This window comes from Neovison vison, chromosome 11 (genome assembly GCF_020171115.1).
Source record: "Neovison vison isolate M4711 chromosome 11, ASM_NN_V1, whole genome shotgun sequence".
NCBI lineage: Eukaryota > Metazoa > Chordata > Mammalia > Carnivora > Mustelidae > Neogale > Neogale vison.
The window spans coordinates 26067380-26093054 of NC_058101.1; the positions used below are offsets into that span (position 1 = coordinate 26067380).

At 38.8% G+C, this 25675-nt stretch overlaps 1 protein-coding gene across 1 annotated transcript in view; it reads left to right on the forward strand.

Annotated features, from left to right (window-relative positions):
* The window catches only part of SCFD2 (sec1 family domain containing 2), a 446538-nt gene that overhangs the window by 83266 nt on the left and 337597 nt on the right, over nucleotides 1-25675 (forward strand). Inside the window, exon 3 of the mRNA XM_044267869.1 lies at nucleotides 83-210. Coding sequence (XP_044123804.1) covers nucleotides 83-210 — 128 coding nt within the window. The remainder of the gene's footprint in view (nucleotides 1-82; nucleotides 211-25675) is intronic.

Consider the following 25675-nt stretch of genomic DNA (forward strand, 5'->3'; position numbering starts at 1 on the left):
ATTTAAGAAATTATTTTGCTTTTGACTCTTCTCATTATCCAGTAGACATTTATTCTAAAGCTCTTTTGTGGTTTTATTGCAGTGACACAGCTGCCAGAGCTCTGTGGGAAGCCTTACTGAGCACCAGGCACAAAGAGGCAGTGATGGAAGTCCGGAGACATCTAGTGGAAGCAGCAAGCAGAGAAAACCTGCCAATCAAGATGAGTATGGGTAAGCACATCCACCGCTAGGAAAGACAGTGACCATGGGCTCTGAGGATGTTGATTTGAGCTTCTCTGAACTGTGGGCCAGGCTACGCAGCATGTAACTCAGTGAAAGTATTGAAGACATTTGTACACTGTTGAAAGAGTAGGCAAGGAGTAGGGACACACTGCCCTCAGGGGTCGGCTATGACCCCATTTTTTAGACCCAACTAACAAACTCACTCCTTCTCTCCCTCCCACCCTCTTCCCCTCCCTGCCACCACCCCTCTCCCCTCCTTCCCTTCCTTTCTTCCTTCCTTCCTTCCTTTCTCTTTCTTTTCACAGTTCTAGATACACATTTATAACAAGTGTGTTTACTGTATGGAGTTCCTTATCCATGAGCATGGTAAAACAAGAACAGATTCGTATTGTGAATCAAGAAAAGTAGGATTGCACAAATGTTTTGTGATAAGGTTAATTTATATTGCAGTTCAATGATGCAGCCTAATGATGCTCTCTCACGGAGCATGAATCAGTTTTTATTGCTCAGTATAGGACTCTTGAAAGATCAACACATTTTACTTTCTAGAGGATTTTTTTAAGAAATACCAAAGCCAGGGGCACCTGGGTGGCTCTGTGGGTTAAAGCCTCTGCCTTCGGCTCAGTTCATGATCCCAGGGTCCTGGATTGAGCCCCACATCGGGCTCTCTGCTCAGCGGGGAGCCTGCTTCCTCCTCTCTCTCTACCTGCCTCTCTGCCTACTTGTGATCTCTATCTGTCAAATAAATAAATAAAATAAATAAATAAAATAAAAAATATCAAAGCCAGAAATAAATTGTTCAAAAAAAGACAGGTAACCCCATGAATTCAAATTTAAATGTTTGAGTTTTCTGTTGACCAAAGGTTGGGAAAAAAACCTCAGATGAAATGATTTGCATTCTCCCCAAACTCCAGACATGGGGAGAGAAAAAAAAAAAAGAAAGGGAAAGATACAGACAATTGTTAGCAAACTTTGGTTCCAAGAAGGCCTGAAAACATTGACCCAAATCACACTTTCCCCATGTGCCAACTATAATTTGGTAAAAGCTTAGCAGTGCAGCTCCTTGTTTCTGCTTCATATCACTAGTCAGAATTTCTGGCATGTCTCATTTTCATATACCAACAGATTTATCACTGTGAACAGTAAGGAAAAGATCTGGAGCTTAAGCATAATGAAACCTTGGTATTTGAAAATTCCTTATCACATAGTTTATCATAAAAAAAATCATGCTCTTGTCTCTTAGATGGCTGGAATGCTTTTTTCTAGCACCATTTAAAACTATGAAATATGCTTTAAACTATGTACTATTCTCCCACCCACCACTATAAATTCTACTGAAGTATAAATTTTTCTGTGATAAGGCTTTTTATACTTTTTTTTTTAAAGATTTTTTATTTGTTTATTTGACAGACAGAGATCACAAGTAGACAGAGAGGCAGAGAGAGAGAGAGAGGGAAGCAGGCCTCCTACTGAGCAGAGAGCCCAATGCGGGACTCGATCCCAGGACTCTGAGATCATGACCTGAGCCGAAGGCAGCGGCTCAACCCACTGAGCCACCCAGGCACCCTTTTTTTTTTTTTTTTAAAGATTTTTGGCTTTTTATACTTTTGAGACATTAAATAGAAATTTTAATTTGAGATTGAGGATTCTCTTGTATTAAATTGATTGAGAGGGTTCCCATGATTCCAACCTCAGATTTTAAATATAAAATTTATCAGTACAAGGTAAACTCATGTTAAAACATTATGAACACCAGTAGAAAGACACATCAGTTTGTGAAAGGAGAAAAGTGTAATTGCTAAAACAAAGAAAAAAATTCATTTTATCATTTCACATATAAACACATGCCATCTTTCCAAGAACTTGTTATTAAATTGTCAGTTAGCTAAATAAATGTGTTCCAGAAAAGTGATTTTTAAAACCCTGTAAACTGAATTGATTTTTTTTCCCACTGGCTTTCAAGATGAAAAATGTATCCTGAAAGTACAAAAGAAATAGACTCTGAGAACCCATTCATTTGGCTCCAAGATGTCCAATTACAGAAGAAATGGGTAGAAGATGCCTGTCTCAGTTTCTACATTTTACACAGAATCTGCCTCTCTGGAGTCCTTCTGTGGCTGGAGAATCTTTACAGTTTGTCCTCTTGCTGTCTGCAGAATCGACATACTTCCCAGAGTTTAATGGGTGGCAGGAAGATCACATTGGAGCTGAAGGAAGACAGACTCTATGACATCATTCTTTCTTTTGCAGCCAGATTTCTTGGCAAAGCCTTCTACGCTTGTTTCCTCTGTTTCTTCATTATTTTCTTGCGTATTAGTCTAGTGCAGCCTGATCTCTGACACTTTGTAACAGAAAAGTCTCCGAGATCATTAAATATAAGTTCGTTTTCCTCAGTCCTCATCCTTCTTGACTTCTTTGCAACATTCGCTTCTAGACTCGCTGCGGCCTTGTGCTTGTGCATGTGATGGGTAAAAAGCCAGCTACGTCTGGTTCTGTCACTGAAGAGCCGAACCTCAATTTCCTTGTCCATAAAAATAGGGCAAATACCTATTTCCTGGAATATTGAAGGAGAAAGAAAGCTTTGAGCAGAGTGAAGCTTCTGACTGAAGCGGACTGGGGTTGGTGTGGGAGTCTGGGAGAGGGAGTCTACATGGGAAACCAGATTAAAAGGAGGTGGTTTGATGAGAGGAGAATCAAAGCAAACAAACAGTTCAATGATTTTCCCCTTTCCTTCTGGGAAGGGAAATATGCTTACTCACTCTTTCCAGTTCACGGGTCCTTCTCTAGTCTTTATGCGGAGTATCTCCTTGTTGATAATACATTCTCTCTTTATGCAGAATTCTCCGTAGTTTTCCCATTGTCAGCTTAGTTACGATTGCATTCTGTTACCTTGTTCCTGACTCTGTTCACCCCCGAAATCACCTTGCTTGTATTTGGAATTTACAAGCTTCTGTGGTCACTTTTGGAGAAAAATCTCTTGAGCTAATTTCCAAACAATAATCTGGTCCACTACATTGAGACATTAATTTGCTCTCCTACTGCTGGGGGCCACAGTGTCTGCTGCATACACTCATTATTACATGGGATGAGCTCTTTCAACCATTTGTGAAGAGACAAGCCTCTCCCACCTTTACCGTCACCACTGCCTCTAGTTTGGAGCCACAGAGCCCCAGTTTGTTAATGTCTCTCCCGAAATGTGACATCCAGAGTGGAAGAATGATGTCTTGGTCTTCACCTCTTTTTGGATACTATACTTCTCCTAATGAAGCTCCAAATGAGATTAGTAAATGTTGCTTCCCACCAATGCTGCTATCATTTCCTCTTTTACCACTTCATACTACTGGCTTTAAAAAACAGCAGTAGGGGTGCCTGGGTGGCTCAGTGTGTTAAAGCCTCTGCCTTTGGCTCAGGTCATGATCCCAGGGTCCTGGGATCGAGCCCCGCATTGGGCTCACTGCTCAGCAGGGAGCCTGCTTCCCTTCCTCTCTCTCTGCCTGCCTCTCTACCTACTTGTAAACTGTCAAATAAATAAATAAATATTAAAAAAAAAAGTAAAAAACACGAATAAATCTAAGCACTTTACCATTTTACTCAATCTGTACTTTTTTCAGCCTCATCGAGGATACTGTGCTTCCTTTCCTGGTGCTAGAGTTCATCCATTTCTGATTGGATAACAATTACATTTTAATCACATTGATATCTTTCACCTTCATTTTGGAGAATTTTTTCTGGGACTAACGGGAGCACGTGTGCATACACATCTGTGTGTGTGTGTGTGTGTGCGTGTGTGTGTATGTGTGTGTGAAATGAGTGGAGGAAATTGTCAAATTGCCAAAAGGATAGGTTAAAACCCAATAAAATCCACATACCATGTGATATAGGGTAGTTTATAAAAGATAAGAAAATCTGGGTGCATAGGACACATACACTGATTATTAACTCTCACACTTCCTTGTCTTCATATAGAAGCTGTTTCCACAATTTGAGGAATGGGGAAAGGAACCGATTTTTACTTTAACATAGTTTTTATGCAATTTGTTTCATGCAAGCCTTTCAATAATCTTTTGAATTTGGTACTTTTTTTTTACTCCCATTTCACAGACAAGGAAAACTGAGGCCCCAAAACGTGCCGTTTCTTTTCCAGGATTCCCATGCCAGTAGCGAAGTTACTGTCTCTCCACCCGCACCTCACTCTTGGGCTCGGTAACGCTGGGACTCTGCAGACCACCGCTGTGCTCTTCCAGCTGGCTCCCTGCTCAAGGGAGACGGCAAGGCGGGCAGGGAAGGAGCCACGTGCCCCTTCCTCTCTGCTTCCCGTGGCCTTTCCTTCTGCTTATCAGGGTCAGACTGGCACTACCGCTGGCAGGCGCTGTGCATTTCCGCCCCCACGTGAGGGAGCAGCTTTGTGGGCCTGCCCCCGCAGGGGTGTCCGCGCAGCCAGGGAGGGCTCCCTTCTGAGACATCTGAGAGTCAGCCACACTTTCCTGTGATTCTGTTTTTTTTTTTTTTTTAAAGATTTTATTTATTTACTTGACAGAGAGATCACAAGTAGGCAGAGAGGCAGAGAGAGGAGGAAGCAGGCTCCCCACTGAGCAGAGAGCCCGATGCGGGACTCGATCCCAGGACCCTGAGATCACGACCCGAGCCGAAGGCAGCGGCCCAACCCACTGAGCCACCCAGGTGCCCAGTTTTAATAATTTCAACCTCTGCCCTTTGTTTCCTCAGTGCAGTGGTGGTACCTGCTTCCGATGGTTGCCGCAGCCCCCATCCCTTGGAGCTCTCTTTACCCTTTCAGTGATGCAGTTCACGGTTTTGCATGTTACATTTTCTCTGTTTGGATAACTGCGGTATGTTCTGCCTGTTTGCACCCAGACTCATACGGTCTTACAGCAAGTAAGCCAGGATACAAACCTGGGTCTGCAGACTTCTATACCAGGCATCTTTCTAGATAGAGGAATCAAACTACTGACACACAGAGATGACTGTGTCATTCCTGCACTTAAAGCCCTTGGGTGTGTCCCCACTGCCTCAAGAGAGTGTCCAAACTCCTGGGCATGATGATTTTAAACTTTCTCTGCCCTCTGGCTGGATGTTTCCCTGATCCTTTCCCAATGCCCTCCCTCCCTTCTCCCGAGACCCCAGCAAAAACTCCCACAAAGCCAGATCTTTCTGGTCTTTGCCTGAAATATTCCCATTTGATTGTCTCAGCAAATCCACTGCCCTGTTCTGTACCTGCGCTTCTGGAGGCTAACCATTTTAGACTGCCTCAACAGGTTTCCCTGTCCTTGACCTCTCAGGTAGAGTCCGCCAATGGGAGGCAGGGGCAGGGGTTTTAGAGGGTGAAAGGAGACTGTCCTTAGGGTATCATTTACCTGTCTTCTACCTTTTCAGGCTGCAATTGATTGCATCCTTCTACTAGGCCCTTGTTGATTTACCTAGGCTGTTTTCTTATAAAAAGTCCCATCATTAAGCTTGCCTTCTTTTCCTCCTTTGAATGTGCCATCTCTTTCCTGCCAAGACCTTGACTAACCACTCACTTTCAAGTGCACACGTGCGCGTGCACACACATACACACACACACACAATCTTTCTTCTCAAAGCCCATCTTATTTTTCAGGATCTAATGTAAAAGTCACTCTCTCTGGGAAACCATATCTAATCTCTCTCTGCTCTTCTTCTCATGCCCTTCTTCAGCAGGCTGAAGTGATTGCTCTAGCTTCTGAGGACCCACACCTCTTTTTCCTGTTGCATTTACTACAGTGCATTGTAGTTAAATCTGTGCCAATCTAAAACCTTGCTACATAGTGTCCATATCAAATTCTTTCCTGGCTGTTAAGTTTGGTGCATAGAGGATGGCTTAGTGCTTCTGAAAGGATTGCTTAATGAGTGTGGGTGGGTAATAGAGGGACAATGACTATTTCCACTTTCACTTACATGCATTAATATTTGTATTTACAAAATTCCTGTTTGGAATTGTTCCTCTTGATGTGTGTGTAGACATCCAATGTCTTCTCCCTTGGGTTCTTTTCTTTTCTTTCTTTCTTTCTTTTTTTTTTTTTTTAAGATTTTATTGATTTATTTATTTGAGAGAGTGAGAGAGTGCATGTGCATGAGTTGGGGGAGGGGCAGAGGAAGAAGGACAAGCAAACTCCCTGCCGAGCAGGGAGCCTTATGCAGGGCTTGATCCCAGGACCCTGAGAACATGAACCCAGCCAAAGTCAGACACTTAACTGACTGAGCCACCCAGCTGCTCGCCTTGGTTCTTTTCCCTTGGTCTTCATGTCACTCTGCTCTTCTGATTATCTTCCTCTTTTTTTCTTTTTTTTAATTAGTTTTAGGGGTAGAGATTAGTGATTCATCCATTGCATATAATACCCAGTGCTCATAGATCAAACGCCCTCCTTAATGACCATCAACCAGTTATTGCTTTTCCCTACCCACCTTCCTTCTAGCAGCCCTCAGTTTATTTCCTAGAGCTCAGCACCTCCTATGGTTTGCCTCCTTTTAAATTTTTATCTTACTTTATTTTTCCTTCCCTTCCCCTATGTTCATCTGTTCTGTTATTTAAATTCCACATATGAGTGAAATCGTATGGTATTTCTTATGGTATTATACCCTCTGGTTCTATCTGTGTTGTCACAAATAGCACGATTTCAATTTTTGGTGGCTGACTAATATTCCATTGTGTGTGTGTGCATCACATCTTCTTTATCCATTTCATCCATTCATCTGTCAGTGGACATCTGGACTCTTTCCATGTTTTCGTTATTGTGGACACTGCTGCTGTAAACATTCGGGTGCACATGCCCCTTCAGATCACTACATTTGTATCTTTACGGTAAATACCCAGTAGTGCAATTGCTGGGTCATAGGGTAGCTCTGTTTTTAACCTTTTTTTTTTTTTAATATTTTATTTATTTATTTTGACAGAGATCACAAGTAGGCAGAGAGGCAGACAGAAAGAGAGGAAGGGAAGCAGGCTCCCCGCTGAGCAGAGAGCCCGATGCAGGACTTGATCCCAGGATGCTGGGATCATGACCTGAGCCGAAAGCAGAGGCTTTAACCCACGGAGCCCCCCAGGCGCCCGTCTTTTTAACTTTTTGAGGAAAAGTTTTCCTGAGTGGCTGCACCAGCTTGCATTCCCACCAGCACTGTAAGAGGGTTCCCCTTTCTCTGTATCCCTGCCAATATCTGTTGTTTCCTGACATATTAATTTTAGCCATTCTGACCGGTATGAGGTGGTATCTCATTGTGTTTTGTTTGTATATTTGTTTTAGTTTCAGAGGTAGAATTTAGTGATTCATCATTTGCGTATAACACCCAGTGCTCTTTACATCACGTGCCCTCCTTTATACCCATCCCCCAGTTAATTCATCCCCCAACCCCCTCCAGCAACCCTCAGTTTGTTTCCGAGAGTTAAGAGTCTCTTATGGTTTGTCTCCCTCTCTGTTTTTATCTTCTTTTATTTTTTGTTTCCTTCTCCTATGTTCATCTGTTTTGTTTCTTAAATTCCACATATGTGTGAAATCGTATGATAATTTTCTCTGATTGACTTCTTTCACATAGTATAATACCCTCTAGTTCCATCCATGTCATTGTGAATGGTAGGATTTCATTTTTTTAGATGGTTAAGTTGTATATATTTACACCACATCTCCTTTATCCATTTATCTGTCAATGGGCTGTCTGGGCTCTTTCCGTAGTTTGGCTAATGTGGACGTTGCTGCTATAAACATTGGGGTGCAGGTCCCCCTTTGGATCACAATGTTTGTATCCTTTGGGTAAATACCAGCAATTGCACTGCTAGGTATTTATCATTGTGGTTTTGATTTGCATTTCCCTGATGCTGAGTGATGTGGAGCACTTTTTCATGTGTCTGTTGGCCATTTGGATGTCTTCTTTGGAGAAATGTCTGTTCGTGTATTCTGCCCATTTCTTGATTGGATTATTTGTTCTTTGGGTGTTGAGTTTGACAAGTTCTTTAGAGACTGGATACAGCCCTTTATCTGATATGTCATTTGCAAATATCCTCTTCCATTCCAAAGGTTGCCTTTTGGTTTTGTTGGCTGTTTTCTTTGCTGTGTAAAAGATTTTATCTTGATGAAGTCCCAATAGTTCATTTTTTTTGTTTGTTTATCTTGCCTTTGGAGACATATCTGGCAGCAATTTGCTGCAGCTGATGTCAAAGAAGTTGCTGCCTGCCTTCTTCTCTAGGATTTTGAGGGATCACTGTCTTAAATTTAGGTCTTTCATCCATTTTGAGTCTGTTTTTGTGTATGGTGTAAGGAAATGGTCCAGTTTCATTTTTCTGCATGTGGCTGTCCAATTTTCCCAACACATTTGTTGAAGAGATTGTCTTTTTTCCATTGGCTGGTCATTCCTGCTTTGTCAAAAATTAGTTGACTATAGAGTTGAAGGTCCAATTCTGGGTCTCTATTATATTCCATTGATCTATGTGTCTGTTTCTGTGCCAGTACCATACTGTCTTGATGATTACAGCTTTGTAATAGAGCTTGAAGTTCGGAATTGTGATGCCACAAGCTTTTTTTTTTTTTTTTCTTTTTTCTTTTTCAACATTCCTTTGGCTATTCATGGTCTTTTCTGGTTCTATACAAATTTTAGGATTGTTTATTCCAGGTCTGTGAAATATGTTGATGGTATTTTGATAGGGATTGCATTAAATGTGTATATTGCTTTGGGTAGCATAGACATTTTATCAGTATTTGTTCTCCCAAGCCATGAGCATAGAACATTTTTCCATTTTTTAATACCTTCCTTAATTTCTTTCATGAGTGGTCTGTAGTTTTCAGAGTAGAGATCTTTTACCTTTTTGGTTAGGTTTATTTGTATTTCCTATGGTTTTGGTGCAATCATAAATGGGATCGATTTCTTGATTACTCTTTCTTTTGTCTCATTGTTAGTGTATAGAAGCACAGCTGACTTTCATTCATTAATTTTATATCCTGCCACTTTGCTGAATTCCTGTATGAGTTCTTTCAGTTTTTGGGTAGAGTCTTTTGGGTTTTCCACATAGAATGTCATGTCCTCTACAAAGAGTGGTGGAAGTTTGACTTTGTCTTTGCTGATTTGAATGCCTTTTTTTTTTTACCCCCCTGGCTGATTGATGAGGGTAGGACTTCACTACTAAGTTGAACAAGAGTGGTGAGAGTGGACATCTCTGTTGTATTCCTGACTTGAGGGGAAAAGCTCTCAATTTTCCCCCATTGAGAATGGTATTTGCTGTGGGTTTTTCATATATGGCTTTTATGATATTGAGGTATGTTCCTTCTATTCCTACACTGCAGATAGTTTTTTATCAAGAAAGGATGCTGTATTTTTTCAGATGCTTTTTCAGCATCTTTTGAGAGGATCATATGGTTCTTGTCCTTTCTTTTAATAATGTGATATATCACATTGACTGATTTGTGAAAATTGAACCACCCATGCAGCCCAGGAATAAATCCCACTTGGTTGTGGTGAATGATCCTTTAAGTGTACTGTTGGATTCTATGAGCTAGTATCTTGGTGAGACTTTTTGCATCCGTGTTCATCAGTGATATTTGTGTGTAATTCTCCTTTTAGGTGGGGCCTTTGGTTTTGGGATCAAGATAATGCTAGCCTCATAGAGAATTAGGGAGTTTTCTTTCCATTTCTATTTTTTGAAACAGTTTCAGGGGAATAGGTATTAATTCTTTTTTAAATGTTTGGTAGTATTCTACTGGGAGGCTATCCCTGATTATCTTCTTTTTTTTCTGATAATTGTTTTATGCTTTCTGTTCCTTACTTCTACTTTCCAAGATGACTGTAGATGTTTTTGTATCCCCTGTTGTACCTTATGCATATGTACTCAGTTAATGATTGCTGCTGATCTTAAAGCCTACTTCTATCCCTCCCTCCCCTGCAAAAAACTGAAATACACATTCAGTCTCCTGGCTTTATCTTACCTAACACTTTCTCCAATGTATCGCTTGTCTCCTCCCATGCTCTCTAATGGACAGCATCTTATGTTCTTGTTGGTACTGTTTATTTTTCATATTGCTATTGCAGTAGTTACTAGCAGACCCTGAGTAGTTGGGGCTGAGAACTCTTGCCTATGCTTCTTGGTATTATCCACACCTAAAAGAAGATCTTGAACTTACTCTATATCCAGTAAATGTTCGTGAAGTTAGTAAGTACATTTTGAATTAATACTCTTAGTTGGTATTTGTTATATACTTGTTTAATGGATTGCTTTTTCTATCATTCTCTTGTGGAATCCAAGGGTGACATTGATTATGAAAATTGGTTCTCAAACTTTTTGGTCTTAGAACCCCTTTATATTCTTAAAAATTATTGAGGACCCCATAAGCTTTTGTTTATATGGATTATATCTATTGATTCATTGGTAGGTAAATAATATTACATTAGAAATTCAAGCAGGGATAATTTTTAAAGATATTTATTTATTAATATAAAAATGTGGTAAACCTATTGCATGTGAACATGAGTAATGTTTTTATGAAAAATAACTGTTTCCTAAAACAAAATAATGTAGACTAGCACTGTTTTACATTTTTGTGCACGTCTAATGTCTGGTTTAATAGAAGCCAGCTGTTTTCTCTTATTTGCTTCTTCATAATCTGTTATGGTGTAGTATTTTGGATGAAGTTTATAAAAATAAATGGCCTCGGAAAGATATATAGTTGGAAAAGGGAGGACTATTTTAATACCTCTTCAGAAAATTGAAGATATTCTTCTTTGATACTGCACCAGCTTTGCAAGAGGCAATTACTTATATTTAATTACATTGTGGAATATAAAATCATAACATTGGATTTTCCATACCATGTTACATAAAAAGCCATTGGTCTCTTATGCTTTAAATGGATCTTTTAAAAGATAAACTCTAAATAGATGAAAGACCTAAATGTGAAACAGGAATCTACCAAAATCCTAGAGGAGAACATAGGCAGTAAACTCTTTGACATTGGCCACAGCAACTTCTTTCAAGACACATCTCCAAAGGCAAGGGAAACAAAAGTGAAAATGAACTTTTGGAACTTCTTCATCAAGATAAAAAGCTTCTGCATATAAAGAATAGCATGGAGGACATTAGGGGGAGGCAAAAATGAAGGGGGAGTAATTGGAGTGGGAGAAAAACCATGAGAGACTATGGACTCTGGGAAACAAACTGAGGGTTTTATAAGGGAGAGGGGTGAGAGGATGGGTGAGCCTGGTGATGGGTATTAAGGAGGGTATGGATTGCATGGAGCACTGGGTGTTATATGCAAACAATGAATCATGGAACACTACATCAAAAACTACTGATATACTGTATGGTGATTAACATAATCCAATTAAAAAAAGAAAAACAGTTTCTGCATAGCAAAGGAAACAATCAACAAAACAAAGAGGCAAACCACGGAATGGGAGAAGATATTTGCAAATGACACTACAGACAAAGGGCTGGTATGTAAAATCTATAAAGAACTTCTCAAACTCAATACCCAAAAAAACAAATAATCAAGTCAAAAATGGGCAGAAGACATGGACACTTCTCCAAAGAAGACATACAAATGGCTAACAGATGCATGAAAAAATGTTCAACATTAGCCATCAAGGAAATTCATATCAAAACCACATTGAGATACAACCTTACACCAGTTAGAATGGCAAAAACTGACAGGGCAAGAAACAAATGTTGGAGAGGATGTGGAGAAAAGGGAACCCTCTTACACTGTTGGTGGGAATGCAAGTTGGTACAGCCACTTTGGAAAATAGTATGGCGGTTCCTCAAAATGTTAAAAATAGAGCTACCCTATGACCCAGCAATTGCACTACTAGGTATTTACCTGAAAGATATAGATGTAGTGAAAATGAAGGGGCACATGCACCCCATTGTTCAAGGCAGCAATGTCCACAATAGCCAAACTGTGGAAGGAGTCAAGATACCCTTCAAAAGATGAATGGATAAAGAAGATGTGGTCCATATATACAATGGAATATTACTCAGCCATCATGGATACCCATACTTTGCATTGACATGGATGGAACTGGAGGAGACTATGCTAAATGAAATAAGTCAGGCAGAGAAAGACAATTATCAAATGGTTATATGTGGAATGTAAGGTATTGCATGGAGGGCATTAGGAGAAGGAAGGAGAAAATGAAGGGAGAGGAAATCAGAGCGGGAGATGAACCATGAGGGACAGTGGACTCCAGGAAACAAACTGAGGATTTCAGAGGGGAGGGGGGTGGAAGGATGGGTTAGCCCCATGACTGGCATTAAGGAAGGCATGGACTTATGGAACATTGGGTGTTATATGCAAACAGTGAATCATGGAACACTACATCAAAAACTGGTGATGTACTGTATGTTGACTAACATAACTAACTAAAATAAATAAATGGATCTTTTATACACACATTATTTATACCATATCATTAGTCACTTGGAAAATATTGGTTCTCTAAATTAGGCTGATATTCTGGATGTTGACACATATTATATTAAAATACCATATATGTTGCTATCCCAATTAAATAATTAGAAAATATTTAGTTATTTGGAATGTAAGGATATAAGGGCAGATATAAGCTTTCCAAAATTAAAATTTTGACATGAAAACTTACTTCTGTTCTTGACAAATCATTGTCCTTGAAGCGACAAGCCCACTTTGTTCTTTTTTTTTTTTTTTTTGGAAAATGTATAAAGAATCAGAGTTTTTCATTTGTCTTTCCCAGTAAAAATTGTGTGCCATGAAAACAGGGGTTAGTTCAGTTCATAACTCAAGTAATTGCCTCAGTGCTTTTCCTCAAGCCAATCATTATACTTCAGTTTGTATCAGAAGTGCTTTTTGTATGTTTCCCATTTCTTTACGCAGGATATTGATGTTTTCTTAAGGGTTGAGATTTGATAAAATTAACAACATTTGGGGTGCCTGGGTGGCTCAGTGGGTTAAAGCCTCTGCCTTCAGCTCAGGTCATGATCCCAGGGTCCTGGGATCGAGCCCCGCATCGGGCTCTCTGCTCAGCAGGTAGACTGCTTCCCTCTCTCTCTCTGCCTGCCTCTCCGCCTACTTGTGATCTCTGTCTGTCAAATAAATAAACAAAACCTTAAAAAGAATGAACAACATTTATAGTTTCATCAAGATCATTCTGAAGTGAAACTGACTACTTGTATAATTCAGCACCACTGTCTGTATTGGTATGATGCCCCAACCCTTTTACCCACCAGTGTTTTTGTACCAGGGGTAAACAAGAGTAGCAAGAGTAACTTTGCAGAGTTACTTTGTAGAGTAAGAAAATCCAGTAACATCTTAGTACTATTATGAAAATAACTTTGGCTTTTTTGACCACTTGATAGTGTCTCAGGAACCCAGAGGCCTGTGGAACATCTTTGAGAACCATCATTTAAAAGAACTCCACATTCTCTGGGGTATAAGATTGACACAATTTCCTAGAGATAGTTGGAATTATAGTTGGATGTCCAAATAGAAGGGGAGAAAGCTCACTGGCATTTTTTTTTTCTAGATATTATTCAGATCTACAGCTAGTAGTCATTTTTGTTCATTTGAAAGATATTTATTATCTGCATATATTATATATTAAGTCCTTATAGGGAATAAGAAATGTATAAAATATTATTTTGTCTTCAAAGTCATTTAACTTTTCTGAATCTGTTTCTCCATGTGCAAAATGGGGGGGGTAGCAGATTATCTGGTAACTGATAATTAGATGAGGTGATTTATGTGAAACGTAGTGTTTATGAAATTCAGGGTGTTCTGTATAAGGAGGGTATAGTATGATGGAATTATTTATCATATCCTGGGCAGGCAAGACACATTGTAAACATAATGACCAATGGTCTCGCAACTGCATATGAAGACTACTCTACCACATGTGGGGGTAGAATTATTCTGTCTAAAGGATTTGTTCCCTGATCATCTCAGTTGGAAAATGTGTGGCTAGAGTACTGATTTCCAGAAGTGAAAATAGAGATTAGGGATTTAGTGACCTGGTGATTATGTTGAAACCTAAGTAGTGAATTTCTAAGGGAAACATAAGGTCGATCAACTAGAGAGAGAAGGTAGAATGGTTGAGAAAAAGGGCTGAGGCCAGAGTCCTAAAGAATATCTCTATTTAGGGATATGAAGACAGGGAATATACAGAAACATAAAGAGTTTCTTTTGGATTAATAATTAATAATGCCTGAATGTTTTAAGGCCACTAAACAAATGCCTTCCCCTTGAACTCTATCACTTAAAACAGACCTCAAATTGTCTCTGCTTCTCTGTTTTTCTCATCTGCAAAATGGGAATCTAAGTTTCTAACATCCTTTCTTCAAGGATCTGCTCTCTGGCCCTATATTTTCAACTTAAATTGGTGCATCTTTTTCTCTTCTTTTTTCCTCATCCATCTCTTCCTTTTCCTCTTCTTCCTTTTTATGTTTTCTCAACATAAAAGGTATTTTCAACATGAGACTATGGGCTAGGAGTTTAAAAACCCAAGAGAATGATATGGTGAGAAGGTCTGTGGCTACAGGGTGGGATTTATTTACCTAGAGGCTCCTCTAAGAGCAGAAATTCTTTTCCGGGTCAGAGTGGTCCCACCGAGGAAATGTCCCTTCCCCGGCAGCCTTGGATACTGCCTTCTAGATATATATCTCTTCCCTTCCATGCTTTCTCTTGAGTTTATGAATGTTAATTTAGTGTTTAAGTTAGCCTCGGGAAGGCTACATTTCCAAGGAAAACCAAACCATAAATGCTTCTGGTGATTTTATATTTCAGTGTTTTGTATAACTTTCAGAGAGAGCTGTTTATTTTCTATTTGTGACCCATGGTCCCTTAGCAGTTATTCTTCATTCCAAGCTATTCTGAAAACATATTTTACAATAAACTTCTGAATTTTGGAAACATTTGAATTGATTTGTATAATTAAAATGCTATTTTCACATTAGTTTCTTACTCTTCGTAATGCTGTAGAGCTCAAAATTTGTGTAACAAGAAACATACACAATTTAAAGGAAATCCCAGGAAACCTTCATATATATGGTAGTATAAAAATGGACCTCAATTCCCAGCTGTACTTTGTCCAGGTTTCACAATACAGATGGCTGTATATCCTGTCCTTCAGTCCCTACGGGAGAAGATTTATAACATTTTCCTTCTTCCTCCTTTAATAACTTGTTTCAGCATCTTTAGTCATTGCCATCATGAAGTTTGTTTCTCATTCTGACTTAAATCTCTCCACCTGCATGTTAACCATATTTCTTTGCCCTTTGACCTCAGTAGAGGTGGGAAGCAGGCAGTTATTATTACTTTTCTATTTCTTTAATCTGTTGAAAGACAATGCTTCATCCATTGTACAAATCTGTTTATTTTACCTGAGATAAATGATTTTATTTCAGAATAAAGAGGTTAAAAAGTAACACTAGTGGGCACCTGGTCCTCAGTGGGTTAAGCCTCTGCCTTCGGCTCAGGTCATGATCCCAGGGTCCTGGGATCGAGGCCCACATCGGGCACTCTGCTCAGCGGGGAGCCTGCTTCCCCCTCACTCTCTCTCTGCCTGCCTCTCTGCCTAGTTGTGATCTCTCTCTGTGAAATAAGTGAATAAAATCTTTAAAAAATATATATTAAAAAAATAACACTAGCACATGCTTCTAGAAAATTCAAATCACAATGTACATAAAATAAAATATCTTCCCTCCCCTCCATCTTGCTCTTCAACATAATCTTTGTTCCTAAATTAATACCTTGTTTTCCAGGCCTTTTTCTACGTAACTAGGTAAGAAGTAAGTAAGTAAATACGTAAAAATAGTATGAGAACAATGAAACAAAGATGCATAGTATCATATGGCAATGTATTTTCCATTGTGATTCTTTTCTCTCATTTTTATTAGTGTTTTGGCTACCAAACATAAAATACCAGGAGGAAACTTAGCGATACAGACATTGCTTATATACTTTCAAAATTATATTAAATTGTTAAATTTAATCAAATTTAAATTGTGTGAAAATATTGACCCAACCATGGAAAACTGTTTGACATTATCAACTAAAGTGAAGCATATACTCACCCAGCAAACATGTGGGCATATAACCGCTAGAAAGGAGTGCTAGTGTTCACCAAAAGGCATGTAAGAGAGTGTTCGTGGCACCATTATCTATAATGGCCCCGAACTGTAGAATCTAAGTGTCCTTTAAGGCAGAATAGATGAAGAAACTTCTATGGTAATACAGAGCAATAAAGCATGGTTAGAAAAAAGAAAACAAGATTGAGATTCTGGATAATGTTGAAAAAAAGCTAGACACGAAAGAGTACATATGTATAACTTCACTTATATGAGACTCAAAACAGAAAAAAATGGTCTGTGGTAGTAGAGCTAGAAGTAATGGTCTACCTTTGTGGGATTACCGGCTGGGTAAGTATACGTATACCAAGGAGTCTCCTAGAGTATTGGATATATTCCATATGTTGATCTGGATGGGGGTTACATGGATAGATACATACGTAAAAAGTAGTTGAGCTATGCACTTACTATTTGTATACTTTGCTTTGTATTATGCTCCTCACTTTCTACCTCCGTCATACCTGAGGCTCCTGAGTCTGGAGTTGCTGGTTCCTTCTGGGGACATGGCTCCCTCCACCATAAGCCTTTTCATGTATTCTAGACCAAGGCTTTTTGGGTGGCTGGGGATGGGAGGATTATTTTTGTTTTCTCTCATCCTTTAGTACTCTTCTTTTCCTCTTTTATCTTCCAGGCATTTATACTTTAGTTAAAATTTTTTTAATATGATAAAAAAGACAGTAGTATTACTATATTAAAAAAGAGTTCACTTATAATTACTTGAATATTCTCATTTCTGCTTTTTTCAGTTGTAAATAAGTATAACTAAGCACCCTTGTGTCTCCCAATGGAAAATTTCATTCAGGTTTTATTCCAACATGTAGATTTATAGCAGTATGTCTTTTTCATAACTGAGGAAATTTGGATATGGTCTTTTTCTTGGTGTGATGAAAATGTTCTCAAATTATATGATGGTGATAATTATACAACTCTGTAAATAGACTATAAACCACTCAATTACATAATTTAAGGATGAACTTTATGGTATGTACCAAAACAAAATTCACCCAAAGTTTAAACATAAATTGAGAAACTCTCCTATAATGTAGAAGAAAACAGGACATTGAAATATGATAGAGAAGATAAAAGATAAAGAGAACCAATCCAGGATATCCAAGAACTATATTAGAAGTTTCAGAAAGAAAGAGAAAGCAGAGAATAAGAAATTAGCAAAGGACGGGGGCACCTGGGTGTCTCAGAGGGTTGGGCCTCTGCCTTCGGCTCAGGTCATGATCCCAGAGTCCTGGGATCGAGCCCCACGTCGGGCTCTCTGCTCAGAAGGGAGCCTGCTTCCTCCTCTCTCTCTGCCTACTTGTGATCTCTGTCTGACAAATAAATAAATAAAATCTTAAAAAAAAAAAATTAGCAAAGAACGAATGTGAGACTTTCCCAGATGTGAAGGACATAGTCAAATTGAATAGGCCTACTGAGATGAAATTGGAAAGAATAAAAAGACCTCTAAATTAGACATGATCACTATGAGTCCTTAGAGTACAAGAGAGTAAGATCCTAAAGGTCCCAAGATGGAAAAAAGAAGCTCACCTACAAAGGAACAGGAATGAGACTAGCCCACACTGTTTATCAGCAACCCTGAAAACCAGAGGATAGTGAATAATACATTATCAGCCACCTAGAATTCCAGAATCCAATAAACTACCATGAAGCTTTGAGGGTAAGAAAATGCCTTTTCAGGGATACAAAAACTGCTTTCTTCAGTTCCTTTTCTGAGGTTACATAAGAATGTCCAGCAAGAAAAGGCAGTATACCAAGAAAGAAAAATCAGGGATTTAATGAAACTGTTCCAACAGAGGAGAGCAATAAAAGGAGTTCCAGGCTGCTGGCTATGCAGAAAGGCCTAGGACAAAATTTGCTCATATTAGAATGGGAGAGTGAAAGGTTTGGCAGTATTCAGAGAGGGAAAAAGCTCCCAGCCTCCAAAGATAGGACACTGTATTTGAGGTTAGAATACTTTAACTCCCAATGTCCTCCATGTTAAAGCTTTGGTTAAGGTAGATAATGCAAAGGAAGGGCAGGGGGAGGAAGGAAGAAAGGAAGGAAGGAAAGAAGGAAAAGAAAGGAAAGGGAAGGAAAGAAAGAGGGAGGGAGGAAGGAAGGAAATACACCACAGAGCATTCTAGGAGCAAAGTATTATATGCATAAGGAAATGTAATCATAGCACATAATTTGGTTGTGTCATTAATAGTTATATAGTTTATAATGATGTATGCTTTATTGATTGATTTTGAACTTTTTTTTTAATGAAACCATGGAAAAAGCACATAAGACTAAATTATGGTTACAGAACAAAATATAAATGCCAGTCATCATGACAAGGGAAAAATAAAAGTACAAATGATTTGCAAGATGAAAGGGGGAAATAAGAAGTAAGGGGGATGTTTAAGAGGGGGGGCTGTGATTCTCTTCTTAGAACATGAAAGGCCGTAGGATACCATCTGTATTTGACAGACCAAAAAAGAAAGTTTTAGTATATAATGTAGGTTTTAAAGATAACCAACAGATGGGGGCAAAATGTTTGAAATCTCTTGTCTGCTTATATACTATCTCACAATCTCTTTGTTGTGTGTTCCTATCCCTTTTTATTTTTTCTGTCATTCTGATGGAGTAAAGAGTGGATATACACTATGTGCTTGGTCTACTCTCTGAGCCTTTTGTGTTTTTGTTTTGTTTTAAGATTTTATTTCTTCATTTGAAAGAGGGAACACAGAGGGAGAGTGAGAGGGAGAAGCAGCCTCCCCAGGGAGCAGGGAGCCCAGTGTGGCTCAATCCCAGGACCCTGAGATCATGACCTGAGCCGAAGGCAGATGCTTAATCGACTGAACCACCCACCCACCCAAGCACCCCTAAGCCTTTTTTTTTTTCCAATTTATTTATTTTCAGAAAAACAGTATTCATTATTTTTTCACCACACCCAGTGCTCCATGCAAGCCATGCCCTCTATAATACCCACCACCTGGTACCCCAACCCCCACCCCCCGCCACTTCAAACCCCTCAGACTGTTTTTCAGAGTCCATAGTCTCTCATGGTTCACCTCCCCTTCCAATCTACCCAAATTCCCTACTCCTCTCTAACACCCCTTGTCCTCCATGCTATTTGTTATGCTCCACAAATAAGTGAAACCATATGATAATTGACTCTCTCTGCTTGACTTATTTCACTCAGCATCATCTCTTCCAGTCCCGTCCATGTTGCTACAAAAGTTGGTATTCATCCTTTCTGATGGAGGCATAATACTCCATAGTGTATATGGACCACATCTTCCTTATCCATTCATCCGTTGAAGGGCATCTTGGTTCTTTCCATAGTTTGGCGACTGTGGCCATTGCTGCTATAAACATTGGGGTACAGATGGCCCTTCTTTTCACTACATCTGTATCTTTGGGGTAAATACCCAGGAGTGCAATTGCAGGGTCGTAGGGAAGCTCTATTTTTAATTTCTTGAGGAATCTCCACACTGTTCTCCAAAGAGGCTGCACCAACTTGCATTCCCACCAACAGTGGAAGAGGGTTCCCCTTTCTCCACATCCTCTCCAACACATGTTGTTTCCTGTTTTGTTAATTTTGGCCATTCTAACTGGTGTAAGGTGATATCTCAATGTGGTTTTAATTTGAATCTCCCTGAGGGCTAATGATGATGAGCATTTTTTCATGTGTCTGATAGCCATTTGTATGTCTTGATTGGAGAAGTGTCTGTTCATATCTTCTGCCCATTTTTTGATGTGTTTGTCTGTTTCGTGTGGGTTGAGTTTGAGGAGTTCATTATAGATCCTGGATATCAACCTTTTGTCTGTACTGTCATTTGCAAATATCTTCTCCCATTCCGTGGGTTGCCTCTTTGTTTTTTTGACTGTTTCCTTTGCTGTGCAGAAGCTTTTGATTTTGATGAAGTCCCAGAAGTTTATTTTTGCTTTTGTTTCCTTTGCCTTTGGAGACGTATCTTGAAAGAAGTTGCTGTGACTGATATCGAAGAGATTACTGCCTATGTTCTCCTCTAAGATTCTGATAGATTCCTGTCTCACGTTGAGGTCTTTTATCCATTTTGAGTTGATCTTTGTGTACGGTGTAAGAGAATGGTCGAGTTTCATTCTTCTACATATAGCCCCTAAGCCTTTTGTATGCTATTCACAAAACTCCTAAACCCTCTTTCATGCACAAGATTCTGGCTGTCTTATGTCAACTCTTGAATTACACTTGAAATTTTCTCTGGTGATGCTGCCAAAGACTCAAAAGCTTAACTTTAGTAAAGTTGTCACCTTTGATATATATATTGTTGTGCTTGTTTTTGCTATAATGTGTATAAATCCCTGGAAAAGTTGTTTTGCAAAATCACATACTAGGACAAAAAAAAAATACCATTAGCAGAGGCCCATTCAAACATCTTTGCAGATAATAATCAGAGAACTGACAAAACCAGTAAGAATCTTGATAAGATACCAGCACAGTTAAAAAGATATGCTAAATTTCTAGAAATAAATGTTACAGCTTATACAGGACGTTATGTGAACAAAAGCGTTGAAAGTAGCTCACTGGAAGGGGATGTGAAGAGGAGTGGAGGCTTATTAGTTGCACTAAAGATCAGGGAGAATCAAACAGGAAGCACTTCCAAGACCGGCCCCGTGGCCAGACGGAGCCAAGAGGAAGCGCTAGAGACACATGGGCACTGCCTGTGGTGCTTGGTTCCTCTCGTGGCTTGCGGTGTTCCGCTGTGTTTGTTTACTTTGTGTTCAGCTGCTGTTATTAGGTGGCACAAAATGTTGAAGTAATGAGAAAAAAAGCAACATATGAACAGATGTGACTTTTGTGTAATACTGAAATTATTCTGTTTCCCAATTGTAAATAAACCAGAGTTTCAGCAGGACCTCTTATATTTAAATATTTTAATGTCCTGCATCCTTATTCTATTAAAAAAGCGATTGACAAAGAGACAAATGAAATGCTGATTTCTGGGAATGCAAGACTTGAAATACCTATTCCAATTTGGGTTTTCATGAAAATGATGAATAAAAAACGTGCAATGACAGTTTTTATTATTTCTCATGCCAAGAGGTTTTAAAAAATTTTAGTAGCTAAATACGCTATTTTAGATAAAATTTCTGGTGGTGGTGGTTTTCTACCATTACGACAGTTTATGATTAAATCAAACCTGACATTGACAGAATATTCTTTATTTTAAGCATATCAACAAAGAATCATGTATGTGTAGATATGTGTAGATATTTTAAATATATTTTAACAAATATATTTAATATTCTATATATTTTAAATATATTTAATATCATATATTTTAATAATATATTTTAACAAAACAGGTTCAGAAAATTATAATTTATCAAGTGTATGAGGTTAATGAAAAAATAGGATCCATGATGCATTCGAATTCAGTTGAATTCTTTATCATAAGGATCACAAATATTAAAATGTTAAATCCTTTTATTTTCCAAATGTGTTCACTTTCCCTCAAGAGATAATTATATTTTAATGAGGATTTAAAATATAATAGAGAATTGATGGTTGATAAAGTTTTATGTTTTTCTCTTAGCTAAATCTAAGTAAGAAGCCTATTTCTCTTTCTTAAAAACTCTAAAAAAAAAAAAAAGCCCAATAGCTTTTCTTACTTGAAAACGATTTCTCGGATTTTAGATCATCATCTTTCAAGAAGTTGCTATATGTTATGTAGTCTTTTTCTTTTGGAGAATAATTGTTGAAAATATATATATTTTTTATATTTAACAATGACATTTTCTTTTATTTAGCTAAGAGATCATTTCCTAAGCACATAACAAATAACTTCATGAGGTAGGCAAAATATGAGAAGTAAATGCTAATTAGAATAAGTTCTTCATTATCCTTAGGTTTTTTTTAATTAAATTGATTTTTTTTCAGAAGAACAGTATTCATTATTTTTTCACCACACCCAGTGCTCCATGCAATCCGTGCCTTCTTTTTTTTTTTTTTTCATTTTATTTATTTTCAGAAAAACAGTATTCATTATTTTTCACCACACCCAGTGCTCCATGCAAGACGTGCCCACTATAATACCCACCACCTGGTACCCCAACCTCCCCCCCCCCCCGCCCCTTCAAACCCCTCAGATTGTTTTTCAGAGTCCATAGTCTCTCATGGTTCACCTCCCCTTCCAATTTACCCAAATTCCCTACTCCTCTCTAACACCCCTTGTCCTCCATGCTATTTGTTATGCTCCACAAATAAGTGAAACCATATGATAATTCACTCTCTCTGCTTGACTTATTTCACTCAGCATCATCTCTTCCAGTCCCATCCATGTTGCTACAAAAGTTGGGTATTCATCCTTTCTGATGGAGGCAAGAGCATTGAATGACACATTGGACCAGATGGACCTCATAGATATATACAGAACATTCCACCCTAAAACAATAGAATACTCATTCTTCTCAAGTGCACATGGAACCTTCTCCAGAATAGACCACATACTGGGTCATAAATCAGGACTCAACCGATACCAAAAGACTGAGATTATTCCCTGCATATTCTCAGATCACAATGCTTTGAAACTGGAGCTCAATCATAAGGAAAAGTTCAGAAGGAACTCAAACACCTGGAAGCTAAAGACCACCTTGCTTAAGAATGCTTGGATCAACCAGGAGATCAAAGAAGAACTGAAACAATTCATGGAAACCAATGAGAATGAAGACACTTCGGTCCAAAACCTATGGGATACAGCAAAGGCGGTCCTAAGGGGAAAATATATAGCCATCCAAGCCTCGCTCAAAAAAATTGAAAAATCCAGAACACACCAGCTGTCTCTACACCTTAAAGAACTGGAGGATCAACAACAAATCAAACCAACTCCACACATAAGAAGGGAAATCATCAAGATTAGAGCTGAGATCAATGAGGGAGAAACCAGAGATACAGTAGAACGTATCAATGAAACTAGAAGCTGGTTATTTGAAAGAATCAATAAGATCGATAAGCCACTGGCTACACTAATCCAAAAGAAAAGAGAGAAAGCCCAAATTCATAAAATTATGAATGAAAAGGGAGAGATCACAACTAACACCAAGGAAGTAGAAACAATCATCAGAAGTTATTACAAACAGTTATATGCCAATAAGCTTAGCAACCTAGATGAAATGGATGCATTCCTGGAAAAATATAAACTACCAAAATTGAACCAGGAAGAAATCGACAACCTGAATAGACCGATATCTAATAACGAGATTGAATCAGTGATCAAAAACCTCCCAAAAAACAAGAGCCCAGGACCTGACGGATTCCCTGGGGAATTCTACCAAACCTTCAAAGAAGAAATAACACCTATTCTCCTGAAGCTGTTTCAAAAAATTGAAGCAGAAGGAAAACTCCCAGACTCTTTCTATGAAGCCAGCATTACCCTGATCCCCAAACCAGGCAAGGACCCTACCAAAAAGGAGAATTTCAGACCAATATCACTGATGAATATGGATGCTAAGATCCTCAACAAGATCCTAGCCAACAGGATCCAACAGCACATTAAAAAGATTATTCACCATGATCAGGTGGGATTCATCCCTGGGCTACAAGGATGGTTCAACATTCGCAAATCAATCAATGTGATACAACAAATTAATATGAGAAGAGAGAAGAACCACATGGTCCTCTCAATTGATGCAGAAAAAGCATTTGACAAAATCCAGCATCCGTTCCTTATTAAAACGCTTCAAAGTATAGGGATAGAGGGAACATTCCTGAACCTCATCAAATCTATCCTCAAATATCATCCTCAATGGGAATAAGCTTGCAGCCTTCCCATTGAGATCAGGAACAAGACAAAGATGCCCAAATATCAGCAAATATCATCCTCAATGGGAATAAGCTTGCAGCCTTCCCATTGAGATCAGGAACAAGACAAAGATGCCCACTTTCACCCCTCTTGTTCAACATAGTATTAGAAGTCCTTTTGAAAATATTTTAGAAAATACCTTTAATAGGAAAAGAACAAAAACAAAAGAAATACCCTTTCATATAAGCAATAGAATGCCATGCTGAGGTTAGTTCCACAATAAAAGCCGCACTCATCTGTATGTGTGGCCAGGGATGGTGAGCTGGAGAAAGGAAGCGAGAACTGAGATAGTGGTAGATGACAACTCTTTGCTTACTCCCTGCAAATCTTATTTGGAGACGAATCTGGAAAACCATGAGTTAGGATAGTTTCAGTCTACTAGCGTGCCAGAAGCGGAACCAATACAATCTCCTAAAATAAAGGATTTGTGTCATTTCTCTGGGTAGCTCCCTAAGGGGTTTGGTTCACCAATGAATAAATTTCCTATTTCTACACTAAACTCATCCTTTGGGATGAGTTTTAATCTCATCTCCTGCAGTCTTGATATCAACTAACTTTTGTTTTTATGGCTTTAAAAATTGTGTTACAAGGCCTTCTGAATGGACATCTTAAAATCACCATGTAAGTCTGTATGAAACGCTTTTGTGATTGTTTTGTGATGTAAGTATGTCCTCCTATTACTTTTTCAGCACCTGCTTCTGGTTGCTTGCTGTTTTACAGCTTTCTCGGGTCATCAGTCTCACTGTAGCATTTTGGTAGTCAGTTAGTTGATTTCCATTTGTTTTATGTAAGGTTGTGATTAAGTTTCCAATTTTGAAAATCTCATTAGCCTGTATTTTTTTTTTTTGAAGGCCAAGCAAAGCTTTATTTCGAGCCAAGCATCGAGAATCAAACTGACCCACCAGGGCCGTCTCTTGCAAAGAGGCAACCTCTCTCTGCCTTACAGACTAGCTTTTAAGGGCAAAGGCCATGTGGTTGTGCCTGGCCATGCACAGGTGACCAATGAGACTGTAACACACAGAGAAAACTGCACAGTCATGCTTGGTCACAAATAAGTGACCAATTGAATTACAATTTACCCTAGTAGATATTTGAACTAGCCTATCACCTTGGTCAGAATTGGTACCCAAAAGGCACCCAAAGGGTGGGGCCCATTCAATCAGTGGGGGCACATACTGTCTCCTAGCTACCAAGGAATATAGCCTGTATTTTAAAGCACCATATGGTGTACTTTTTTACTGAATTCCAAGTAGCATGCTAATGGAGTATCAAGACATACCTAATGACATGTTACTAGCATTTGTATGTAAGAAAAAACTATATAGAGGGGAACAGAATAGGGCAGCAAATGCAGATAACTACTAAGTTCACAATGTAGTGTGTTGTTGCATTTCCAGTTACCAAGTTCTCTATACTGCTTTGTTTCTTTGGATCACACGCCTCACCTGGGCAGGCAGCATTATGTAAATATGATGACTAGAGGCCGAGCTAGGAAATGCTAACTGGATAAAAAGTTCAACTC